This window comes from Odontesthes bonariensis, chromosome 20 (genome assembly GCF_027942865.1).
Source record: "Odontesthes bonariensis isolate fOdoBon6 chromosome 20, fOdoBon6.hap1, whole genome shotgun sequence".
In the NCBI taxonomy this organism is placed as follows: Eukaryota; Metazoa; Chordata; class Actinopteri; order Atheriniformes; family Atherinopsidae; genus Odontesthes; species Odontesthes bonariensis.
In genome coordinates, this window is record NC_134525.1 from 23442496 (window position 1) to 23469549 (window position 27054).

General features: G+C 43.9%; 2 protein-coding genes across 4 annotated transcripts in view; both read right to left on the reverse strand.

The window, feature by feature from the left end:
• Positions 1 to 3301, reverse strand: part of ahrra (aryl-hydrocarbon receptor repressor a) — a 75719-nt gene extending 72418 nt beyond the window's left edge. The window contains exons 1-3 of the mRNA XM_075452617.1: positions 2928 to 3301; positions 2419 to 2511; positions 392 to 573 (exon numbers count right to left, since the gene is read on the reverse strand). Of these exons, the coding sequence (XP_075308732.1) occupies positions 392 to 573; positions 2419 to 2480 (244 nt within the window). The 5' untranslated portion in view covers positions 2481 to 2511; positions 2928 to 3301. The remainder of the gene's footprint in view (positions 1 to 391; positions 574 to 2418; positions 2512 to 2927) is intronic.
• A 10872-nt stretch (positions 3302 to 14173) lies between these two features.
• anks6 (ankyrin repeat and sterile alpha motif domain containing 6) lies at positions 14174 to 26591 on the reverse strand. Of its 3 annotated transcripts, none has more exons than XM_075452435.1 (18): positions 25954 to 26591; positions 25462 to 25680; positions 25154 to 25355; positions 24793 to 24943; positions 21819 to 21860; positions 21523 to 21727; positions 21264 to 21370; positions 18684 to 18835; positions 18340 to 18577; positions 18148 to 18200; positions 16702 to 16896; positions 16453 to 16615; positions 16138 to 16358; positions 15848 to 16040; positions 15619 to 15686; positions 15363 to 15479; positions 15064 to 15160; positions 14174 to 14976 (listed from the first exon to the last, which is right to left on the reverse strand). In XM_075452435.1, exons 1-18 carry the CDS (start codon positions 26280 to 26282, stop codon positions 14927 to 14929), a joined length of 2802 nt encoding a protein of 933 aa, XP_075308550.1. In that variant the 5' UTR covers positions 26283 to 26591; the 3' UTR covers positions 14174 to 14926. The 3 variants fall into 3 exon arrangements, with proteins under 3 accessions (XP_075308550.1, XP_075308551.1, XP_075308549.1); XM_075452436.1 differs by having other exon boundaries at positions 18148 to 18197; positions 21819 to 21863; XM_075452434.1 differs by having other exon boundaries at positions 21819 to 21863.
• Between the last annotated feature and the right edge of the window lie 463 nt (positions 26592 to 27054).

Sequence of the window (27054 nt, forward strand, 5' to 3'; positions counted from 1 at the left end):
AAAAGGAAATATGGGTTCATATCTCTGAATGATATTGGAAATCTCTTATGGATACTTCCATGCTGAAGCACAAAAAAAAAAACAGTCTAGTTTTTCACCTTAATAAGAACTACAAATTATACCATAAAAATGCATGTATAGGTGACACACTCGTGTTTGCGTGAATGTTTGTTCAGTATAAATCATTTCTAATAAATCTTTAAGCCAATAAACTGTCATTTTCCTTTCATCTTGTTGTACAGCTGGACAACAGCCACTTTGCCAAGGAATTAAAGCTATTCATGGCTCAGTGGCCTCCTGCAAACTCAGACAGAGGCTTGCACACGTTTGCCCACAAACAAACCCGCCTAATCGCCACCTACTATAAGTGTGACCTTTTGACCTCCTTTACCTTGGAAGAAACTCTTCACCCGGAGGTAGGAAACTGCAAGGCGTAGCACCGACAGCTTGTCCAGTTTGGAGATGACGTCTGGGGGGAATGGCAGCAGGCCGGCCAGCCTGTCCAGTTCCGCGTTCAGCCTGTCCCGGTGCCGCTTGGATGGGTTGGTTTTCTCATTGGCAGAGGACGGCTTCCTGATGATGAGATGGTTACAGGGCAGAGAGGTAGAGTTAAGAGGGACGTCCCTGTGTGCATGTGAGCATGTGGGTAAACATGTGACAGTACCATACCATAAAGTAACCCTTTCCTGGGCTAAACTCTCAGATACTTCGGTGAAATGAGAACAACCTAAATATGCAAGCTCAAGAAGAGAATATCCCTTAATGGCAAAGCTAGGTCAAATCTGACTCTCACTACACGAGACAGGGCTTTTAATAAGCTTGCATGGTCGATAATCTTCGGGCAAACAATAATGTTAGTAATCTTTGATAAACTCTGTGAGCTCCAAACTGGGGCGTGTTTTAGTTTCCACTCCACAAAAATGTCCAACGCTCCGCTGTCAGTGTCCGAGGTGAAAGAGGAGCGATGAGCGACTAAAAGTTTCATCAGAAGTAATGACTTTTTTAAGAAAAGGTTTGGGAGTGTATATCTGTCTGTTGTGACTCCTCACACCCTTACGATATGAATTGTGTTTTTTGTTTTCTTTGTTCTAGGACTCTGGTATATGTATGGCGAGCACAGCAAGTTGCAAACACATGACCAAATAAGCCACACAAGCCAGTCTTTCTTTTAACCATATTTCCTTTCTGGCCCTGCCTGCTACAATAAACCATGAATCGAACCGATTTCTGCCTGCTTCAACGAGTCGGAAAGGAGATCTGAGAGTTTTGCTGTTGTGAGTTTTCTACAACACCACCTGTGAGTCCCACACATGCAAGAGAAATCTGCTGGGCTCGGTCCTGCTCTTCGAAGCGACTCCCGATATGAGAGGTGGTGGACAGACGGCAGACCCTTCCCAGTGCGGCGGGGATCGTAAAGCACTCCGTAAGCACAGAGTTGTTTTAGTGTCGTAGGATGGTGTGCCACAGCTTTACCAGCTGAACAAAGCACGAGCCGCACATGTTACGGTCACAGCTGTGAGTTTTTTCCCCCTCATCTTCTCAGAGACAGTTGTTTCTGTCCTGAACATCCAACCAATAATCCTATTTTACACTTCTTACTATAGAGAAACAAAGAAATACAAGCTCACATCAATCTGACTTGATTAAGCTGAGGTTTTCTGCTTATGAGAAACTTTAGCTGACAAAATAGCATCACAGTTTGAATGCTATTCCTCAACGAAATGTCTTTTAAAGCCCCGAAAGGTTCAGTGGCACGACTCGCTGGGTAGGAGCTATATTTCACTCCGGACTCGGCTGCGGGTTTGATGTGGCAAGGATTTCCTCTCAGATCAGCAGCAAAGGCGGCACAAATCATGAAAACTTTATAAATGCCACAGGCCTTTTTAAATTACCACTTCCCTCTTCAATATCTTATACAACCTCCTCGTCACCACTCATTACATCAGGGGAGAAGATGCATATATAAAAAAATAAGTCTCATCAAAATGCCACGGGCACTTGAAACAGCATTAAAAACAATTGCATAATGTGACCCTGATAGCGGCAATAAGACAGGGACAAAAAAAATGAGCATATGAACTTAGTTTGCCCATCACTCAGCCCTATTTCTGACTTGCACTGTATGTCTTTTAGGTATGAAGATATAATAGGTGAAATAACTCTATAATTAAGAATATTTCTTCTAAGTTCTGTCTTAACAATTGTTAAGCCCAGGGATGTAATAGCAACGCCTTCGGTGCTCTGTTTCTACTGAAACTGGTAAATCAGTACCAAACTTCATCTTATTTTCACACCGCTCAAAAAAAAAAAAAAAAACCTTCCACTGATAAACTGAAAATGCACGAACTTTTTGGCGAATCAAACGAAACGATGCAAAACAAAACAAAGCAAAAAAAAAAACAAACAGCGCTCCTTAACTGCTTTTGGATGGGCTTCCTCCTCTTTCTGCCCGCATACATGCAGTCTCCCGGAGGGATCATGATCTTGCGCTCCGTGGAGGTAACAGGTGCGCTGCGGATAGAACACAGCAACAACGTTAGCCACTCCGCGCGAGGCTGGAGAAAAACTCACTTCCAAAAAAAGATATGTGCACGACAGAAGTGTCGTGTCCAAGTTGGCTGATGCACATTATGTCACTAAAGGTCACTCCTCGGGGGGGGGGGTCAAATGTGAAGCAAATCTTTGCATTCCTAAAAAAAATAAAACAGAGGGCTCAAACAACCACGTTAATAGATCTACCAATATCTAAATAGTTGCATAATGAGTGAATTAGCGAAGTTGAATTTGCAAAGATACCGTCCGGCCAATAAATGCTAAAAATCAATAAATCAATACTGGCGGCTGGATTCTACGGAATAAACAATAAAAAAATAACACATTACATGCAGATTTTAGCATCTAAAAGAATAATCAATGAAAGCACCAACCTAGAATATCTGCGGTTTTCTGATAATTCCAGTGTATTGTCGGCTGGGCAGTCTCATTCACTTTAAGTGTGGCAAAGAGATGCGTCTCCCACCGATTCCCGCGATAGATCCAAGGTAAATAAAAATAAATGTGAAAGGTCCTGCGCGAGCTCCGAGCTGATGTTTTCATCGGCTTTGCGCTGCGCGAGGCAGATGTTGTTGGCTGATTCTTTATACCCAATTGAGTCGCCTTCACTTCCTCGCGTTTCAGGTGGCGGATTCCTCTGAATGACATGCCGAGCTCTTCGCACGCAACTCTGCCTCACAAACACAGCGCGAGCGCACACACACACGCGCGCGCGCGCGCGCACTCACTCGCACACACACGTGCCAAGAAAGGCTTATGTTACTTTCAAGCGATGCCTGTATTTTAGAATGGTTTGTTTGATTTTTACAAAACGTTCACGCGGACATTTTTCTTTCAGTAGCATGTAAGAGACAATTAGCTACACAGAGTCTTCCGTTATCAATCCATTTCGGACACTTTTAGTAGACGTGAAAAAGTTGTTTTTCTTCAAGCATTTTGCTTTTTTTCTTCGCTTATGTTTCTGTGCATACAGCTCACAGTCGCCGTCGGCTAAATAATGCCAGCAAATCCATTTACACTACACTGAGTTAGCGTACAATCAGAGTTGAGATTCGTGTTTCGTTATCAAAATGATTTGAATTTTTTTGACTCGATTATATATTTTCGAGGAGTACTTGAAAGCAGCATACCAAACGGCTTCAGTGTGCAGCCGCGCGCAGCAATAGACACACTTTTAGGTTGCGCGAGGGGAGGGGAGGAACCAAACGCTCAGTGGCACGGTACATTTAAGCCGAAAGGGCACGTCGGCTGTGTTCTCTCGCGGTCCGTCTGGGAGAGAAGAAAAGATGCCTCACACGAAAACGTGCTCCGTGTCGAATGTAATTGTTCGTTGGACTAAATGGAAGTTCGCGTAACTTATTCACTGGCTGTAACTTCCAGAAACGGACCGGTTCGGTCGGACCGACTTTGCGGCTGCGTCAAGTATAAAACAGATGCTCTGTTTACGCCGGAAATGTTATCATTTCGCTTTCAAACCAAAAGCCTAACGATGTGAGGGTGTGTATGTAACCACTTTATGCCGTCAAAAAAAAAAAAAAAGTAATCTTTAAGAATTTATAACGAGTTGCAGAGAGTTTTATATTTTGAATTTGCAAACCGGAAAAGGTCCGGTAATGAGGTTGACTTTACGACACTGTATTCTGATTCAGTTTCTGTATTTTTTTTTTTGTATGTTCTACCCGCAATAATTGTGACAAGTTCTTTCAGTATTAGAAAGTGTTAGACAACATTACTGCAGGTTGACGTCAACCTGCAGTAATGTGACGTGTGACGGACATTTCCAGTGTCGTATTATCTGAGTGGCATAATTAGTTCTTTGAGGAGGATAAAGACTGGTGAATGCTGAAAACAGCCTTTGTCGAGTCACTGCAGTGTGCTGCTATCCAATGTGATCAAGATGTCCTGTACGTTTTAGTACAAGTCATTTAATTTTAAGTTTAATTTTAGCAGATCCCAATTTTTTTTCGTTATACTTCTGTTTTTTTAATGAAATAACTGCTGTTATAATATTATTATTAATAACTGTTAATAATCGTTTTGCCCTGTTAGTGAAACAGATTAAATAAAGCCACAAAAGCTGCAGTCACCTGAAGACACATGCACTTCATGCAACTTTTATGCCAATGTACTCTACTGTAACCTAGTGTTCAAATACATGAACTACAAGTGCACAAAGTGGGTGTATTTTTAATGCAGGCCGTTAAGAAACCCCCAAATAAGCCTTTCTGTTTTCTTATAGATGACACAGCACACCACCTGCAGGCTATGCCATGTGCAGCTCCATGTGCTGTTCATCTTTTGTTGATTGGCTTACATTCAGGCCGTCAATGGCATCTTTGTATGATTAGAGAAGAAAAAGGGAAAAGTTGCACGTGGAATTACTACTAATGGTTGTGATAACCATAGCGCAAGCTATCAAGATGAGCCACGTGGACAGGGTGCAGAGATATGTTGTTAAACCTACTAACGTTTATCGATCCCTCGTGTTGTTTCTAAGAAGCTAATGTTGGTCTAACTTTAATGTGTGAGCTAATGACACTTGCGGAGAGGCAGTAAGCAGTCACCGCACATTTTGACAGCATGCATAGTCCTCAGGAATAGAACTTAGGCATGCGGTGTAGGATGTAACAGGCACAACAATGGCCTTGTGCTTGAGGTTAATGTGACAAAGAAACCCGATACATTTGTTGCTCCAGCTCATTTTCCAACTCCCCTGTCTGGGCTGACATTGTAAGCATTAGCACCCAACAGTCAGGTTGCAATACCGACAGAGCACATGGCAGTTTACCAGGGGAGATGTTTTATTTGTTGTGACAGGTGGAGTTGGAGATCTGTGGAGGTTTCGTTAAGACTGTCAGCGGCTGCCATTAAAGCTACAGGGAGCTTTGGTATCGATGCAAATCCACTGGCAACATTGTCCAAGCTGCCTTCCAGATTAGCCTAGGCTTAAAGCTCTTTTAACTCTGCTGGGGCTGACCTTCTCACGCAACTGTGTGTATGTGCATACAATACGTATGCGTATGTGTGGCTACAAAATGCATTTAAGAATACACACCATGTAGGCTAAGGGGACTTGCTGAAAGCCAACTGCCACCTTCAATACTGTGTCTTTCACTGGTTAAGATGTCTCTGTTAGTATCACAGTGGGATTCCACGAGACATGAAGAATGTGACATGACAAGTCCGATTGTAATGGACATTCATAATTGATAGGAGAGTGAATATCGGAAAGTGCCAAACACACACTCGCTGCACCTTTGTCACTGTCATTTAGAGCAAGCGCTTTTCCATTAAGTGCCACATGACTGCTTGGTGAGAAGCAAAGCAGACACAAAGCACAACAAAACCACAGTATTGACTTTAGATGCCATTGAATTTTCACAAAAGTCCCAAAAGTGTGGTCATAAAATGCATAAATGCAAAAACGCAATGCAAAAACATACAATCCTACAGGGTCCTAAAATTATGTTTTGACTTTGGCAGTTTGCTGGTCTGCAGCATTCAGGTGTGTGTTAATGGAATGACAAGGAGGAGAGACATCAGCAATGATCTTACAAGTCGTTGCTGCCCATCATTCTGGGAATGGTTGTAAGGCCATTTAAAAACCAATTTGGAGTCCGTCGTTCTACAGTTAGAAAGATTATTCACAAGTGGAAGACATTCAAGACAGCTGTCAATCTTCCCAGGAGTGGACGTCCCAGAAAGTTCACCCTAAAGTCAGACCGTGCAAAATCTTAAAGCTAAAACTTTGACCCTACAGGACTCAGTCAGTATGTTCAATCTTAAAGTTCATGACTGTACGATTTGAAAAAGACTGAAACAATATATTTGGAGAGGTTGCCAGGAGAAAGCCTCTTCTCACAAAGTTCCGTCTGAACGAACCATAGCACTTCTGGAGCGATGTCCTTTGGACAGATGAGACCCGCAGAGATGTTTGGTCATAATGCACTACGCTATGCGTGGTGAAAACCAAACGCCATATCCGCACAAACACCTCACATTAACTGTCAAGCACGATGGTGGCGGTTTCATGATTTGGGCTTGTTTTGCAGCCACGGGACTTGAGAATCTTGCAGTCATTGAGTCGACCATGAACACTGTGTACCGAGGTATTCTAGAGTCAAACGTGAGGCCATCTGTCTGACGACTAAAGTTTGGTGAAGACAGGGTCATGCAACAGGACAGTGATCTCAAGCCTATCAGCAAATCTATAACAACAACTGAAAAAGAACAGAATCATGCAGCTGCAATGGCTCAGTCAGACCTCAAGATGAATAAAATGCAATAATATTCTACTTAGAGCTATGTTTACAGAGGGAAATGATTCACTATTTCCTATCTGTGTGTGACATTACTGCAAGTACGTGACTGGCCTGACTTATTGGTACCCCTGAACTTAGAGCTCTGAAATTTAAATATCTTGAAGAATAAATGAAGAAAAACTCATAAACAAGGTCCTCCATGTAATGGGATATAAATACAGACATAGATGCTACCATAAAACACACACTGAGCCTAGAAGAGGCCTTATAAGACAGCATTGTTGAAAGAAGGGCATAAAAAGGTCAACAAACTTTAACAGATAAGCTCGTTTCCCACAGTTGAGCTCTTAGGGAATCAGTTCAATGATTGGTGACTAAATTAAGTCAGTTAGGAAAAGAACAACCTACATACAGTAAAACAGGGCGGTGGTTTTATCATGTTGTGGGGCTGCTTTGCTGCCTCTGGCACTGGAGGCACTGGATGTATCAATGGAATGCTGAAATCTGAAAATGACCAGCATTATAGAGAAACCAGTGTTTCAATACTATGTTGGTGTAACAAGGGTTAATCTGACTTGTGCATAATTCCACAAAATTATTGTTTTAATTGTTTTTTATGACATTTATAAGATTAGTCAGGTGGAACTTTCATTTTTGTTTCTGTACGTTCTTTTATGGGAGGAGCAACATTTGTGACAAAAGATACGGTCCCGCCAAAACTCTTCCTCTCTTTTGTGATGTTCGGTGAGGAAAGGTGAGCTCCCATTTTGTCACTTATATTTGTCATTTTATTTAGTATATGTTGCTCCATATTTCACTTATTTGTGCTAATGTTTGCGTCATTGTAATTGTGCTCTCTTTTATGATGTTCGGTGAGGAAAGGTTGGGAAATAAAAAGACCTTCGAAAGAGCAGCAGTGTGGTCTCCATCCATTAACCATTAAAAACACAACGCAGAGGTTCCATACCGGTTACATTGGAAGCAAAGATTTTGGATGTCTCTGCCTAAAGGACACATCCAACAACAGAAGGGATTGGTTCAAAGGGAGAAGATGATGCTGGTGACACATGGACGTTAAAACTAGCCAATGTCAGCGAGCCTTAACTCGCTGGGAAGCCCCTTTGGATTCCTTTGTGACATTACAGACAATAACACACCTTCAAGGGTGACAGTGGTCTTAGATCTTATTTGTACACAATCTACCCGACAGTGGATTAGTGGAATCCAAACTTTTTTTAAAATCTTTTCCAGCATGATAAACATCAACAACTAATTTTTCAAAATCCTTTCATAACCATGTGCCTTGAAGATCAGACTTCGATGGGTCCCTGCTCCTAACAACAAACATGGCATCTGCTCACATCTGATTGTCATCTCTTTGATTGAAAATAACTTTTACCCTCAGATCAAGCATTATTCTACAGCTTTACCCTGCTCACAGACATGCAACGCACCGTAAATAACGCACCAGTGTTTATTTCTTCTTTTCATTTGGGTGAATCTGCTCCCTTTATGTAATACATTAGAAATGCTTTGTAAATGTGAGAAAAAGTATCGAAGAAAACTAATGAAATGGAAATGGTTGGGCTTTTTATTAATCAAATCTAATGAGATTGGTGTCAGTGGAGGTGGTGACCTCACCTTCTGAGGAACTTGACCTCCCGAGGAGAGTTTGTAGTCTAACAGGTGTCGTTGTAGAGCAGGAGTTCGTGGAGTTTGTGGAGCCACTGTACACTGTATTCTGATGAGAGCCTCCTCTCTCATTTACACTCCCAATGACAGGCGTGAATCAAAGGTTGGTGGGATTTTACAGAAGGTCAGCCAATTAACCCTGCTTTCAGTTTTCATTTACTTTGTGAAAGTCTTCATTAGTTACATAAGTGTTCCGACAGAAACAAACAAAAGAGAGAATTTTATCTGCAGCCGGACTACACTTTCCAACTTGTGCTGTGCTGTCTTTTGTCTGTCAGCAACTGGATCAAAACCTGCGTCAGCTGCTTTGAAAGGGAAAGCGGTGTTTTGGGAATGAGGGAATAATCTTTTAATGATGTTCGGCTTTTTTTTTCCTTTTTGGGGGTCATTTTATAGTCCTACAATGGGTCAAACGGAGGTCTGTCCCCTTCTTCTACCTCGCGCAATCTTTCTGAAATCTGCTCCATTCCATGAATGGAACTTTGCTTTAAGCACCGAGTAGGTCACAGTGGTGTGCGACAACCAGGATGCAAGCAACGTAGTGCCTTTTGTCATAATATGAACGCAGGTACACAAATGAAATAAAATCAGACAACAGCTGCATATTTGGATATAGTTTGCACAGATGATATTCATGCAAGATTTTTATTGGATGCATTTCCCCCTGTTTTCTCAAAACCGACAATTCTTCAGAGGGGAAGAAAGAAAGTATGTAAAAGAAGTTAGGCCATTGTGCTGAGAATCTCTGCTCTCTATGACATGGCAGAGGTATAGGGGACACTCCCACAGAGTGCAGTAAAGCCATTGCCTGAGGTGATTCTCAACTGGAAAGCCGCAGTGGCTTGTACAGCCAGAGGCCGATGGCCACACGGTGAATGTTTGTGGTGGTGGAAGTAAACTTTTGTGAGAAAAGACATGATTATTTAAATGTGTCAAATTGGAGAAAATGTGTCACCATTGGCTCCAATCTCAAATATTTCCGAACACACCCAAGCTTGTGCAGCTTACCTAATAAAGACATTACGATGACATCTAGTCTTTGTGCACAGCCAAACACAAACCCTGACGAATCCAAATCATACCCTTAACCTTAACTGACACCTCATCCCATAAGCTCTGACCTCAGAAATGGCATTTTTGCCTTTTAGACTGGGCTCTGGTCTACATGAGGACCACTGGTTCTCACAAGCTAGGTGTTTAAACAATGAAACACCTCCCCCCCAAAAGAGTGGAAAGAGAACAGATTTCTTTTATTGTATTGTTTTGACTGAACATGCAAATTTAGAGAGATTCTCCCTTGTTTCCATTTCTACAGACCAATAAATTGGCTCCCCACATGAACTGACGAAGCACTTCTGACCTTGGGTAAACGATCCAAAGCTTCCTGGCTTGTCAGGATGCAGCTGCACGTTTGTGTAAGTGAGTTTCGCAAAATATTCCTCTTTTTTCCATCGGTCTCTGCCCAAAGCTTCTGCTGAGGAACCGCATTTTGTAATGCTATAGCGGTGCATCGGGAGTGGAAATCAGAAAACTGCCACTGGGGTGAAAATTGATCTCTATTGGCCTTATTGTCTGAATCTTTAACACTGACAAACTCAGCCTATTGTACCACAGAAAGGGGGCCACTTGAGGCCCACGAGGCAGACGGCTTACCAGTAACAGGGGCATTTAGAAATCCAATCACAAGTTGATTTCAGTTCTTTAAACGCGGAAAAAGAAGAAAAGAAAAAGAAGGTTTCTGTTTTGTAAGTCATCAAGGGAACAATCTTTTCCAATCCTTGTCAGTTTATGGTTGTAACGGCATGTAACCGTGATCTATGTACATCTGTTGTCCCAAACCACGGCACGACTACTGTACTGACAGTCACAAATAATATCATTTAATGTTATTCAGTCCAAACAAAACCGTATGTGAGTGAAAACAATTACAAGGAAATTCAATGAGTCACTCCATTTGCGGCCCACATGCCACAGCCATGGTAATCTATTCCAAATGGACCTCTCTTTCTCCTCCAGATTCCAGACACACATATGACCGACCGTACATCTGAGGACTCCCTCTGCCCCAGTCAGAGGAGGGGAGAGCTTTCCTGCACTGAGCGATGCTTTTCATTAAACTCCACAGGAACCCTGTCGCCTGCCTGTCGGGCCAGTCTATATCCAGGTCATCAAAAATTATTCAAATGGGGCCGGTGCGTTGCTTTTTGCTCGCGTTCGGGACTGCCGTGTTCTCCAACTTCAGAGGAAGCGGTTTGAGACGATAATCCTTTTAAACCATCACATCTTTAAACTGATCTGTCTCACATGGTGACAGAAGATTCAAAGCCACCAATATCTTATACTCTGGATTCTTATGGTAATGAGGACACAGCTTCCCATTGTGCACTCCAGTCGAAATGGACATGGTGCACATAACAACATAACAAACCGACTTCTTTTAAAGCCCCTCTTGCCGGAGAAAGACTTTTGTGTAACGTATGATATCAAAGAGAAGTTTTAACATCATAACATGAGATTTCTACTAAATCAGATTTGAAACGTCCCTTCCACGTGCATTAAGGAAGTTCTGATTCATCCGCAAGAATAACTTTGGAAACAATTTGAGGCACTTTCATCGATTTGGGATATTTTTACGGACAGAAAAGAGTCTGTTTTTTTCCCCCCTTAAACACTTCTCACGTTTAAATATACAAGTGATTTTGATTTGATATTGATTGGCTGTATCAATTAATTTGACTCTTCCTTGAATCAACATTTGACTCCATAAAGTCATGGATTTTTCTTCTGAACATCTTCATACACTTTTTTCTTTCCTATACTTGATATAAGGGTATCTGAATTGCCTTTCGGTGTAAAATCAGCTCCACGGCTCACCCCCGGCGATTCAACAAAATTTCTCAAACTTCCCAACTCCGGTAGTTTATTTTCCTGAACATTTTGCTGGTGGAAAATGTAACTATAATCATGGCGATTTCCCAAATAACGGTCATGGAGGAATTATTCATCAAGTCACTTCCGCAGAGTGTGGGTAAAATGGACAAATTTCAACTGAATTATTGAGCAAGTCTTAAGGGTTTCAAAAGAGTTATTCGGGGGGAGAAAAAAGGGGAAGAAAAAAAAAAAGAATATCTGCTATTTTGCTTACGGAGATCAATTTGAAGAAGGTTTACTGGGCCCTGTTCAGCTGGAATTTGGAATAATACATGTGAAATACGTACATATATATTTGAAAAAGTAAACATCTTAACACATTTCAGCATAAATAAAATACCGTTGAATCACTTCTCCCGTATCCACAGGACTGTTTTAACAGATTAGACGATACCCACAGAATGATGTCACAAAGTAGCACTTTTTTTTTTACTTAATACACACTTTGAGCAGTGGATGTTAAAAAAAAAACTTTCATGCCATCTGCGTCAAGATGCAGACTTCGAGTTTGTACCATGCCAGAAAAATGATAAAGATAAAAGCGTTCCTATCTAATTAGTAAGCACTTTGATGTCAGAACACTTTTCAAAATGAGAAACTTAAAGTTGAAACACGTAGGCGATGTGAGATTGAATGTCCACGGCCTTGTGGGTGTGTGGGACCTCTGTTGTGTGGCCCCAGGATGTTGTCGGTGGATTCTCTGGGTCCTGTGGGTCGTGCCGTGCAGGGGCCTCTATGGGCTGGGCTCGTTCCGACTCATCTCATGGTTGATCAGTTTGGGATCCAGCGAGATTGGAGGCCAGATTGCTTTGGGCTCCTTCGCTGTTTTCCTTGAGCTGCTTTAGACGATTTTTCTCTGGCGTGTGGATGTACATTAGTCTGCCGGCAGAGGCAGCAGCAATTATGGAGGTGCTGCCACATGGGCCGGTGTGCTGGGTCTGCAACAAGGCTTATTTGGGCTGGGGGTGTCAAATTAACTTCCACGAAAATACTACGATTGAAGATTTCCCACTGGAACACTGCAATGTGATGAGAGGATCAATAGAATTTACTTTGCCAGTCATTGGCTTCCATGGTTGCACCGATCAGTGTCGCAGCGGAGGCTGCAGAGTTACATTTATTGACCCAAATAGAAGTGAAGCTGAACCCAGGATCACAGGCCAGAGCTGCTGATAATTCCCTGCACCAGCAGGAGGTCACTGCCATCTTCTGGAAGGAAGACAGTTTTACAGATCACACGGAGGGCTGTCACCTTCAAATGAATCCTGCTCATTTTTTCAAACAAAATGCAACAAAAACAAGTTGTTGGAGGGAATTTATTAAAAACAGAATACGTCAAATATTCCTTTTCAATAGGAATCGAGCTGTCAAGCCGTACTTCTCGAGGATGATCCTACGGGCTCAGTTCACCTTTCCTTGAAAATTTTCTGCATTATTCTTGGCAAAAATCACTCAAGAGTGTCACTGTGTGGTCACTTTTTATTCTCTCCCCAGGTGCGTTACTGGATGACCGGACTTTGCCTGTGTCATTTCTTATTCTCTCGCTGTTATGCTTCTGGTCTTTGTCTTGTAAAATGTAAATATTGGTCCCACCTGATCCTGAGCACTCTGGTGGTTTTCTCTCAGGACTGTTCTGTATTTTATTAAATCCATCTTTCCTTTTATCCTGACTGTGCGGATGGTTCCTACACACAGTGATGAGAACTGAGGCCAAACAGTTTTACCTCCTAAAGTGTCATTTGGCACATTTCTATCAGGCTGTAATTTGTCTTTTAGTGAGGAATGACATCTGTCTGGCTACTCTAATATGAAGCTCTTGCTGATGAGGAGCTACACCGACGGCTGTCCTTGTGTTACGTTCTCCAAACTCCACAAAAGACGACTAGATCTCACTCGTAATGCCTTGCTAGTTTCCTGTCTGACAAAGTTCCTGTTCTGACATCACCTCATCAAGAACGTTTACAGGCAAACCTTTATGAGAGAGACTACATGAGGAGGCACAGCTGCCAGCTACAGCAGCATGTGAGAATCTACTGATAAAAAAAAAAAACAAGAGCCAAATTGTTGGGACCCTTCTTTATGAAAAAAGACACGCTATTGATTAGTGGATTATGGGGAGGCTTTTCAGGTGAGTTGCCTCTATTTTTGGGATTTTTGTTTTGATTGTTTTAGGTATAAAAAAAAAATCTCAGCTTTCCAATGATGCACTTAGTTTATAAAAGGGGAAAAGAAAACCAAAGATGGGGGCTGTCATTGGGGTTAAATATGTCCAATGAACGGAGGCATCACTGCACTGCAGTCAGTACAATCACTTTTCTGTTTATCCACACATCACAGATTGTAATATGCTGTGGACATGAAACCCATGTTCCAAGTGTTATACTTGAAGAACACTTAATGCAGTCCGTTTTCGTCTCCCTTCCTTTTTAGAGTTTGATTTTGGACAAACGTCGTCTTGTTTATTCATGTTTACTACCCCAAACAGGGTGTGACATCTGCGTCACATATTTATCATAGCCAATCATTTAAGACATGGATTACTATAAGTACCTGTTGGCTTAGGAATGACACAGCACTCCCATCTGTCTCCTAAACGGCCGAGCCGCACAGAACCGGCCGAGTGGAAAATATTGCTCAACGCACCACTTCAAGGGAAATTTATACTCCTCATTAAAACGCCGCAAACATGTTTCTGCCGGTGCAGGTCCAATAAGATGTTAAACAGCAAAAACGCATTGAGTTACAACTTCATAATAATGTTTATTCATTAGGGACAGCGCAGTCTTTGCGTAAATCCTTTGCGTACATAGTGGTTTGTCAGTTCAAGACATGAAAACACAAGTAAAAGCAGTCCAAGAGACTAACTGACGAAATAAAATAAGCCGGCTTGTGTCTTTTTTCTCTTGCTGGCTTTGCTTTCCACATCAGTGCACCGTTTTAATCGTAGCAACTCCCTTTAAGTCCATTTTTTTTTTTCTCTTTACGTTCTCGCTGTCATAACAAATTTGAAACATCTCTCCCATTGTCATCGCTCCAACTTATTCCCTCTGCCTATCTGACATTGTTGTCTTTCAGCGCTCCCAGTTATCTAATGCCTCTGTTAAACCCATATGCTGCGTTATAGCAGCAGATGTGGCGACTTGAATCAAGAAAATGGCAAAAAACATCCATTTGCCGCACATCAGGAGCCTTAGTAAAAGCATCCGGGCACTGAAGTGAGCCTGCCCTGTCACATTTTCCCTGTTTTAGACTCCAGAACAGCAACCCTTGAGGGCAGTTTGGTCCAGCAGTGTCTTATGAAGGCACTTTATCAGGGCCTACTTCGCTGCAGCGTCCTGTTGTGTCAAACACCTCTCGTGGTTTGTTTGGGACACTGGCAAACGGAAGACTCCATATTACTCGTACCTTGGCAGGGAGTCCCCAACATTTCTACGCTTACTTTAAGTACCTCTGGTAAAAACCTCATGGCGGGCATCAGGGCTGCCGGGCTATCTCTTGCTGGAGGGACGAACCTGGTGTCTCATCCAAGTTGTTGGAGCTGATGAAACAAAGAAAATGAGATCTTGTGTTTGGCTAAATTGTCAACGGTTTATCCATCAGCACAGTGGGAATATTTCACACTTACAGCGGGGCTGTCCCGGCTGCCTCGGGTTGCTGGCACTGCTGCCGAAGGAAGACTGGAAGTTATGGATCGTCTCTTGAAGGATCTGCCTCTCTCTGCCCTGGTGACATCCAGGCACTACCGTTACACATCATGCAATGCGGTACTTTCTCTATGGAATTCAGAGGTAATTCAGACTATATATGCTGGCAGAGCCAGTTTAAGTTTAAGACAAGCGGAAGACACAAGACTCAAAGACCACTGAGACAGACCACTGAAAAAGCAAGAGTATAATCCCACACACAAAGCTGAACCAAGTGTACCTTCCCAGCATTCAGCTCCGATATGGCAGCTAAGATCTGTTGTCTGGGTCCGTCCGTTTTAATGCCCAGCTCCTTCAGGTCTCCGTCTGTTAGAGTCAAAAATGCTTCCATGTCCACCTGGAAGAACAGAGAGGAGAGACACAGATGGAAAAACACTATGAAGCATGTCGAAACCAACAAAGAAAAGTCAGACTTTATACTTAAAAGGAAAATGTTTTTGTTCCTCTTGGAACAAAAAAAAAAAAAGAATGAATACCTCTTGTTCCTCAAATATAGGCTGATATTTCTCAAGGGACAGCTTCTTCAAAATACTCGACAGCTCATCTGGAAAAGAAAAGAAAAAAACGTTTGCAGGTTCTTCTGTTTTCTTTTACGGTTCATCTGGAACTTTTTATTTCAGTGTTGAATACTTCATGTCTCAGCCCCAACTACACAAAAGGTCAGAATGAGGATTCGAGTCTATGCTGCCTCCGACGTGATATCACCTTCATCGGTGATGGTTCCACTGCTGGAGCCGCCGCTGCTCTTTGAGCGCGGGTGAGACGAGGCTGAGGACAAAGAGTCCCCCGGCCCAGAAGGAATCTTAGGTGTCGGGGACGGAGAAGGAGTCAGGGTGGGTGATGTGCTCTTGGAGGTGGAGGAATTCCCAGACTGAGGTCTCTTTTTTAGCTCCATCTTCTAGAAAGGAAGACAAATATGAACGGATTCACTCAATGACACGATGACGTCCAACTGTGGAAGCGTGCTCGTGTCAGAGAGGAAACAGAGCGCAAACCCTTCTGGAGTGGATGTCCGAGGCCACCAGGCTGGGGTGTGAGGGGATGTCAGGAAGGCTGATGTCAGGTGGTGGCAGGCCAGGTGCTGAAGTTGGCAGAGACGGTGGGCTCTGCGTCTGGCTGTGCTGTTTCTCTGGAGCTTGGGCCTTCGCGTCGATCAGACCAGCTGCTCTTTTCCGTTGAGCTGCGATCTGGGAAAGAACACTGTCTGCACTGCCCCCTGGTGTAAAGAAGAGACAGGTGTATGTTGTAGAGCTGTAAAATGCACATATCTCATATTCAACTGGTAATCCAGACGCTACTATTGCCTGAACCTGAACGGTTGTGAGAGTCCCGGTTGAGCCCCGCCACTCCATTTGAGCCTCCGGAGGAGTGGGGGGAGTGGTAGTGACCAGAGTTGGAGGGAGAGGACGAGGACGGTCCTTTCGGGATGCTGGGAAACTTAATCGACCTGTTAACCACACGACTGATAGACGTCTGTGAAATCAAGAGTCAGAGAGGATAGAAGGCATCAGGATGACGACACAACCCAAACCCTCTCCCTTGCACCCACAGGCACTCACTATGTCAGAGTTCCCACTGCTGTTGAGTTTCCTTTGAGGTGGCATGGGCAGACGGGGCACCTCGCTTTTCCCTCCTCTGAGGACGCGCGAACGGTCCGAGTTCCACGGCTCAAAGTTGGACGGAGGCAAGAAAGGAGGAATCACTGCCTTCAGCTTGTCGTTTGGCAGCCGGGTTAGCGGAGCGCCACTTCTCAGCTTCAGGGGTAAGAAAAAGAAGCAGTGCGAGTGTCAACGAAAAGAGTTCACTTACAAACAAGTCCTCAACATGCACTCCGAAAAAAGAAAAGATACAGTCTGAATTCGAAAGCGACATCGGATCGTTTGCTGTAACTGTAGCATAAGAACAGAAAGCTCGGGCAGAAACACTGTAGATGCTGATCCAGCCAGTCAAAAAAAAGTCAAACAAACTGCAAATCTGGCTGGGATCCAGCATAGACAAAAAATGTGGTCAGAGTTTGAACCCGCGCAAGTATGTTGAGGTCTTTGTTTTAAGAGTTGAATACATTTTTTCATTCAAGCGTCTGAATCCAGATATAAGCTACAGACTGAACCATTTGACCAACACCATGCTGGCGTGCCTTCTCAAAACAGGCAGCCCTTTTCACAAAAACAAACCAAAAAAAATCAAACTGAAGACCTGGCAACCCCAATTCAGCTGCAACAGCTCTGTGTACGGTGTTACTGAAAAAAAAAAACAAAAGGCAAACACTGCTTTGTGAGGCGCAGGCCCTTCCACACAGGCTGAAGCCCCCCATGACGCAGCTGGCCAGGTTTTGATCCCCGGCCCGGGCACTTTGATGCACGTCTGCCTCCGTTTTCTGTCAAGCATCTTTCAAATTAAGGCAACTAGAGCCAAAAAGCCCTTAAAAAAATAGAAACACCATTTTGCTTGCATTTATATCTGCAAGGTCCTCCAGTTTCCCCTTATTTAATAATATACATACTTGGCTCCCCTTCTGTGTTGGATAGTTATTACTCTCTATTCAGGCACAGATCATGAGTCTAAGATGGCGCATTTTGTTCAAACGCTGCTGACAGGAGGGGACGCGGCGGGGAGCCTCTCGTCGCCACCGATAGGTTTCATGCATAATTGTCCTCATTCACACTTTCACAGATACAGCCAGTTAAGGCAATCAAGAGGATGAAGCCTACACTCCGCCAAAGAGATTTTTGCCTTCTCAGTGCAAGCAGAAGGGTGTAGCATTTGAATGTATGTGCGGTAAGATGAGGAAAACGAAGCATAAACTGTAAAAGTCTACTCAAAATCACAATTCCAGGCATCTTCCTGATAGCAACGTCCTGAAACAAACTCAATAAAAGCCAAAGGCAAATGAGAAATTAATTTTCAGGCAGGCCCGGTCGTAACTGGAGCTTGTTTGAGAGAGTTACTTGAGAATTTGAAAAAGTTGTCCAAAGAAGTGTTTATGTAGAAGCAGGAACTCTTACCATGGTGGTTATTAGAGAGTCCTCCTTTTCTGAGGATGATCTGCAATGACCTGCTGAAAGGAGATGACATGACGTTAGGAAACACGAGGACAGAAGTTCTGCATTTAAACTTTGAATACGTTATCGGCACCTGAAGTCATCAGCGCATTCCCGCTTTCAGGACTACGAATTTAGTAAGTTATCATGGCTGACCTGCGTCTTTGGTCTGGACTGCCCAGGTGGCGCTGGCATCATTCGTCCCCAAGGCAGAAGTTGGTGCAGGCGCCCCGTTGGACACAGGATCCGGCTTCGTACCCGCCCTCATTGTGGCATCCAGTGAAGCTTCAGCGTGGTCGGGGAATGGTGCCAGGCGGCTGGTCGAAAGGCCGTGCCTCAGGGTGTGAGTCAGCTTCAGCCGCCGGAAGCGATTGGACATCCTGCTCCACCAGGACTGCGAAAGGGTTTACTCATCATTACCGTGACCTTTGTTTTTTTCCCCTTTGTTTTTATTCATAAATATGATGTATAATCCAGGTACAACTCCACTTCGTCCTTACCTTAAGGCCTCCCTTGTCATCAGGCGGCACGGGGACGTTGTTGAGAGACTGTCTGCTTTTGGAGCGGCTCACTGAAGTTCTGCCGCGATGTTTGGACTTGTCCTTGTCTACTTGCATACACACTGAAGCTAACAGACGGACCAGCTCAGTGTCTGCCAAAGGAAAAACAAACACAAAGAGTAGACAAAGAAACTAAATGACTTTTCACTGAGGGAAATTAATTCAGAGGTAGCATGGGGGTGACGCACGTAATAGGCTCCTACTGAACATGACCTTCAGCTCGGCCTCTGCGTTGGAGAGTTATGTTAGCACATAACAGCCTGCAAACAATGCAACGGCAACAAGAACATGGGAAGCCAAGGCTAAAAAAAAAAAACAGCACGCAGGGGCCAGAGTTTGGTCTGTATTGTCCAGTCCAATGAAAGTAACTCTAAATGCTAAAAAGGTTGTGCTGTTTCCAAAATAAAGGTGTCAGAATGCACAGGACCCCCAGGCTGAATGTGCCTATAACGGGCATAGGAGCATCAGAAGAGGACCACTGAGCAATGGACAGAGGTCTGATGTGTCATTTTTTTTTATATTCACGTGGACAACCGAGGGAAGACATGACACCAGGACACAGGATTGATACAAAAGGAAATTAAAAATTACTTTTACTCTGGATTACTGATTTGTTTCCACAAATAGTTTATACTTTATCGGATTTATTTAGCTATTTATCAAACATAGATTAGGAATGAATTGTTTGTTTGATTAAACCAGAATTTTCCAAAAGGGCTATAAACAATAGGAATGATTAAGTGCATCATAGTCAGGATTCAGTGTGCATCATTGCACAGAAACTGCACTGCTGAAAGTTACCAATGATCTCCTCTTAGCCTCTGATAGCGGACTTGTGTCTGTGCTTGTCCTGTTGGATCTCAGTGCTGCATTTGATACGGTCGATCACAGTATCTTATTACACAGACTTGAACATGTTATTGGGATTAAAGGAACTGCATTAGGCTGGTTTAAGTCATATTTATCTGATAGATTTCAGTTTGTTCTTGTAAATGAAGAATCTTCCTCACACACCAGAGTAAGCCATGGAGTTCCCCAGGGTTCTGTGCTTGGACCGATTCTTTTTACTTTATACATGCTTCCATTAGGTAACATTATTAGACAGCATGGCATAAATTTCCATTGCTATGCTGATGATACTCAGCTGTACTTACCTATAAAACCAGATGAACCCAATAGGTTGGTCAGACTACAAGCATGTCTTAAAGACCTAGATGACTCAGAACTGTCTGCTTCTAAATTCAGACAAAACTGAAGTCGTTTCAGGGAGAAATTGTCTAGCTATATAGTTACTCAAGATGGTATTTCCTTGGCTTCTAGTTCTACAGTGAGGAACCTTGGAGTTATTTTTGACCAGAACTTATCATTTGACTCGCATATAAAACAGGTTTCCAGGACTGCCTTCTTTCATCTTCGTAATATTGTTAAAATTAGGAACATCTTGTCTCAGAGTGATGCAGAAAAACTAATTCATGCATTTGTTACTTCAAGATTGGACTACTGTAATTCTTTATTATTGGGCTGTCCCACATATTCTCTGAAAAGCCTTCAGTTGATCCAAAATGCTGCAGCCAGAGTTTTGACGAGAACTAACAGGAGAGATCATATTTCTCCAGTTTTAGCTTCTCTTCATTGGCTCCCTGTTAAATTCAGAATAGAATTTAAGATTCTTCTCCTTACATATAAAGCTCTTAATGACCGAGCTCCATCATATCTTAAAGATCTCATTATAAGATATTTTCCTAACAGAGCACTTCGTTCCCAAACTGCAGGTTTACTTGAGGTTCCCAGAGTTTCTAAAAGTAGAATGGGAGGCAGAGCCTTCAGTTATCAGGCCCCTCTATTGTGGAATAAGCTGCCAGTAAATGTCCGGGAAGCAGACACCCTTTCCACTTTTAAGACCAGGCTTAAAACTGTCCTTTTTGATAAAGCTTATAGTGAGGGATGGCTCAGGTGATCCTGAAACATCCCATAGTTAAGCTGCTATAGGCCTAGACTGCTGGGGGGCCTCATCTGACACACATTTCCTCACTTCACTCTCTTTATGTATATGTGATATTATTATGGTCATTAACTCGTGTTTCCCTGTTCCAACAGATATCCTTTGAATGGTGTTACAGTGCCGCCGCCGCCGCCACGGCCCCCTCCACCCCTTTCTGTCTTCTCAAACCCCAGCTGGTCGAGGCGGATGGCCACCCTTCCTGAGTCTGGTTCTGCCAGAGGTTTCTTCCTGTTAAAAGGGAGTCGTTTCTCTCCACAGTCGCCTCAGGCACGCTCAGGCCGGGAGATTGGACCGAAAAACAAAAAGTTTTCAGTGCAATCTGTTGAATTTCTTAGCTAGGAAATTGTTTTTGAATTGGCTCTATATGAACGAATTGGATTATTTTATGAATTATGATTATTATTAATTAATTGAATTCCAATTGGCTTGAATTGGACTTACTATCTAAGTGCCTTGAGATGACATTTGTTGTATTTGGCGCTATATAAATAAAAATGAATTGAATTAAAGAGGTCTACCTGGGTCATTGAGCAGCATAACCAAATCAAAGGCCGTGTATCCATTCTTGGCTCGGAGGTTGACATCGGCTCCTTGACTCAACAGGTACTTGACAATGTCTTTATTTCTGGACAAAAAAAGCATGATGATACTGTCAAGTGTGCTTATTTTCATCTGCAAAAATATACAAGAAAATGTCTTCATATCTCAGATTTTAGTCACCCTCAATGGAAAGTTCAGCGTAAAAATCCAAACATCCCCCCAACTGGTCCCGCTTACCCGTGGTAAGTGGCCTGCATCAGAGCGGTCCACCCGTGAACACTGTCTTGCTTGTCTACGTCGGCATTCTTCTCCACCATCAGCTGCACCACCTCTAACTGACCGCTGACCGCCGCCATCATGAGAGGCGACGCTCCGTCCTGATTGGATGAATTCACCTGAGCGGGATCCTCCTCGAGGATCTCTTTGACGAGCTGTGAATTTCCTGCGTGGGTGTGAAAACACGCGGAGACGTAAGCCGGCGGACGCGGTGGCGCGCAGAAGAACGTTACCTCTTGGCATTTGTCTGAACTCACCCAGTTTGAGAGCGCTGAACACGTCGGGTCGCCGTCTCTCATCATCTGCGCAGAAAAGGGCGAGACTGAGAACAGACAAGATTCCCAACATCCCCCCCCAGCCCATCCCACCCCACCCGCTTGGCCAGACTCCACATAACTCAGCACAGTCGGTCAGTGTGGGGGGTTGTGAACATAAATACTGATCGCTGGACATCTTAGCACTCTCAGAAATGAGAGAGAGAGGACAGCAGAGAACTGAGAGACCCAGAAAATTTTCCCCGGAACATTTTTGTAGGCATCTTTGCGTCCGTTTCATCCGCATTTCAGCACCTTTTTAACACAAACAGGAGCCTCGCTTACAGGTGAAAATGAACAATGAAGCCATAACTGAGATTTTTAAGGAACACTGCGAGTCGGTGAACTGAGCTAAATATCTAAAAACTAATGGTGAGAGGAGCTATGAAACATCAAAGAGACATCAAAGAGAGAGTTGGCCTTCCTCTCAAGCCAGTGTTAACTGCAGAGAAACACACACACACACACACACACACAGAGGGTGGTCTCCTGTTCTACTGTGAAAACATCCCTCCAGCCATCTATTTTCTATACCCGCTTAAACCAATTTACAGCTGTCAGCTGTCACTGGGCTAGACAGGTTGCCAGTCCATCACAGGGCAACATAACAAGACAAACAACCATGCACGCTCACACTCACTCCTGGGGACAATTCAGAGTCACCAATCAACCTAACATGCATGTTTTTGGGCGGTGGGAGGAAGCCGGAGTACCCGGAGAGAACCCACGCATACACGGGGAGAACATGCTAACTCCACACAGAAAGGCCCCAGCGGGGAATCAAACCTGGAACCCTCTTGCAGTGAGCCGACGGTGCTAACCACCGTGAAAAAAAACCCTGAAAAATAATTTCAAGCTCACTCAGAAAGCAAAAATATAAATACAAAAATCTAATGCTTGAGCGGAACAACTGAGGCTTTCACAGAAGCTGTAGAAAACCTGTGAAAGATGACAGACAACCACGAGAACATCTTAAGAAAATCTACAAAAAACTGTTCAACAGTTATGCAGCATCTTGTCTCACTAAAACAAATAAATAAAAAAATTTCCCCTCAGTAGTATACTGGGTAGTATATTATTGCAGTTCTATACTATTCAGCCATGTGGAAGAATCCAACCTCAATGAATTCTGAGGTTTCGAGTGTCAGGACAAAACAAAAATCTTGGTCCTAAAATGGCGTGATTACAACCACAGATGAACAGCACATGACATACTGCACTTTGTCATCATCAAACAAAAACCAAGCCAAAATGCAGGAGCAGGGAGTGAAAAACCAGGATTTGATTGCTTGTGGAACCACTTAAGCAGCGATAACTTGAAGCAATCGTTCTCTAAGCGAGGTCATCGGGAATTTTGGCCCAATCTTTTCTGCAACATTGCGTCAGTTCACAGAGGTTCATCGCAGCATTTCACTCAGGCTGAGGTCTGGACTTTTGTAGATTTTGCTGCTCTGCTTGGGATCATCGCCCTGTTGCACGACCAAACTTCCTCCAAGCATTTAGTTTTCATCATGCTCACTGAACCCTGTGGAGTATTGCACAGTCTGACCTCGGGGTGAACTTACTGAGATATCCACACACTGGCAACTAGTCCAAATTTTTGGGAAATGGTCTTATTGGCCGACACCGACAACCGCTTCTATAAGAGCGTTGCTGATGTCTTTCCTCCTTTGCATTGCCTTGTAATTAAAGGGCAAATTTTATGGAGAATCCCTTTTTCTGCGTTTGAGAGCATTTATTTTGGGTATCTGAAAGTCACTACTAACTCAAAAATTCAGAAGAAAAAAAAACCCACAATCAAGGCATCTTGTTTTGGGCGGCCTTTGTGTGAAAATGTGACATCCAATGAGCCATTCAAATTTTTCAGGGGGACACTTGTGTCACTTTACACGGTTGTTCCGCCTCCTCCCTCCATACATCTGCCCAGCTTCAACTTCCTGTGATGCAGGTTTCACTGGATAGATGAGACTCTTTTGCTCTTTGCCTTTTACCTTAGCCTGGGTGCCAGCCGAACTTAGCCCCGCCCATAAAATTTTTGGTCGGGAAGTTCGGTCTGGCTCTGCTCAGTTGGGGAAATCTCGATGCTCGACATCGCAACAGTCGACCCAATCAGATTGCCAGGGCGGGCTTTATACGATGATGAACAGATGATCAACAGGGACATTATTGACTACGTCACTAAAGAGCGCTTGGTTTGAATTCGTTTGAAACAAACATGGCTGCCGCTGGAGAGCTAGTGTGTGTAGATTCTGCCATCGAGCCTGTTCTACAGGATCTCCACATTGCATTCATTTCCGCGATAAAGGCTTTTATCGATAGAAAAGATGTTTTTGCCGTCCTTCCTACAACAAGTGTGTGTCGCTTAATCTACGTCACACACTACGTTGCTCTGATTGGTTGTAGGTCTATCCAATTGAGCGAAGAGGCATTTTTTCTCCTGGTTCGGTTGAAACACGCCCCATACCCAAAACTCTATTGAGCGGTATCAGACTCACATTCTGACTAGAATCGTGAGTATGACGTAGTCAGGCTACTTTTACCTTGCTATTAAGGGCAAATCCCATCATCAGTTATATATTTAACTTAGCTGAAGAAATAAATGAGCTAATAGCACCAGTAATACCAAGGCAGACCCTGAGACCCAGACCCTACCCTACCACCCTAAGGCGAGTCGAATGCGTCACTCCACCCACCGAAAAAATGATCCGATATTGCTTTCCCATCAGAGTTGTAAACTGTGCCCACGGATTTATAAAGAGACACCTTTCTGTTGGAAGTTAAGGAGGTTAAGGGAATGTCCAAGGAGACCTCATTTTTTCTGCAGCTGGCATGAGATGGGCTCCATCAGAACCTGCACTGCACCTCACTATCATGCCGTAAAAGCAGGTCTGAATCTGGAATGCAGAGGAGGCCCTACCTGTCTGAGGCCGGACAGTGGTGATGGAGTCCAGATAGGCCTTAATGTCTCTCTGTTTTAACTGCATGGCGAGTTCAAAAGCTGTCTTGGACAGAACGTTCACCCGATCTGGGTCGGCTCTGCTTTCCACCAGCTGCTGAGACACAGCCACCTTCAGAACACAAAACACAGTCTTATCAAACAGCTGCTCCAGAAGATTCATGTGAGTGTAGGTTAAAAAAATTAGACTGCAATATCAACCACATTTACTTCTGAGCTGTGTGGTATGTGCCACACACTGCGACAACCCCTGGTCACACAACCCGAAACGTGCATTCGTTCATCTTTCTAATCCAACCAATCATCCATTGGTTGATCCCACCTTCCCACTGAGGGTGGCGGCCATCAGCGGTCCCCAGCCAGTGGTCTTCTGGGAAAAGTTGACATCAGAGCCCCACTCCAGCAGCAGGCGCACTGTGGCCTCGTGACCATGCTGAGACGCCACCATCAGGGCTGTGATGTCCATGAATTCACGGCCACCTCCTCCTCGCGGACAGCCCTCGCCAGATCCAAAACCAGCTGCGCTGTGGGAGAGGAGCAGGAACAGCCACGTCAGTTTCTCAGACGAGTGTCAGAAGCCAGGCTCTATTGTAAATGTTCATGGACTGGGGGGGGGGGAAACAAAACAACCTGCAGCTGTTGTTGTTGTTGCCATTGGAGACTGCCTCCGCAGCAACGGCCAGATGATCATAGTCATCCACGTAGGCCCCACTCTCCAGAAGGAGCTTGACCGCATGAACGTGTCCCCCACGAGCCGCCATAGTCAGGACACTGGCTCCCAGCCTGTTGCGACCATTTAACTCAGCCCCGTTCTCCAGGAGGATGTGGGCAACAGTCAGGTGGCCAAACCTGGGGAAACAATTAAGACAGAAATTGAATGAGACTAGAATTCAGATACCTATTTACCCACATGAGGACAGTTCATCAAATTTGCTAGACCTAGATGAATTAACTGTCAGAAAAAAATGCTGAAAAATGCTTATTCTATATAAAGAATACAAAGAAATTAATATAAAGTGCTTGATAACTAAAGACAGTAAACGAGACATGAAACTGCCTGCTTTTTACAGGACAAAGCAGGAGTCCCCTAACAGGGAACTGGGCTCCAGCCTGCAGCCCCACCTCGCAGCCTGCATCAGCGGCGTCCAGCCGTAGTTGTTGCGGCTGTCCACTGAGGCGCCCTTTCGGAGCAAAAATCGGACCAGATTCTCGTGGCCGCTGGCCGAGGCGAATTGCAGGGCGGTGTTCCCCTCCTCGTCCGTGCAGTCCACCGGTACCAGAGACAACATGTCCGCGGCAAGGCACTCCGACCCTGCCTCTGACCGCAGCCTGCTCTGCCGTCCGGACTCTTTCGGGGCTCCGGGCTCCAGGATGCCCCGGGCCGTTTCATAGTCCCCCTCATCACAGGCACGTAAAAGCAACAGCGAATTCGCGGGGACACCGAAATTCATTTCTTCATTTGGCGTGTCGTTTGGTCTCCATTTAGCTCCGGGTTGTTGTTGTTTTTTTTCTTTTATCGACGAAGCGATGCAAAACTTTTTCCTCTGTCACTTGGCCTGTGTTTGGAAGTCATGACGCACAGTGAAAAGGAGTTTAGTCGTAACGGTGGGGACTGTTCTTCTCCTTTCCGAACATTACACCCGGGAACTCGTTTCCAGTCCTAACGGTTTCTTACTTCTTTCTTACAAAACAAATGTCTGGCAGCCAGCCGGTGCTGCCCGGTTCCGTTACTTGTTGAAGAATTTGACCACCATCAAGGCCACTACAATGCAACATAGAACTTCCGCTTTTACTTTTCAAAATAAAAGTAGAATCCTTTCCTACAGCTAGTAGGACTCACTGAGTGAAGGAAGGGCAAGCAAGATGCCAAAGTATGGCCCACGATGGCATATCGTGTCATTTAGAAATCAAATAATCAAATTTGTCTTTTTGAGACAAAATGATTATGCTCCTATATGTTTCTCCTTGAATGAATACTCAATGATTAGCAGCAAAAATACACCGTCTTTGTGTTGCTTTTACCTGACAGGATGTGTTTTAGCATTTTATCTAACTTGACAAAGCGCAACTGTGACGTACATTACATGCATTTTCACTGCATCCTGGTGGTGACAATGAGGAACTGCAACAAAACACAAACTAGATGACTCAACTTTTTAGTACCATCGTTCTGTGCATGTTGGGATGTGAGAATTACTAATTACATCAGTATGTTTTTGCACA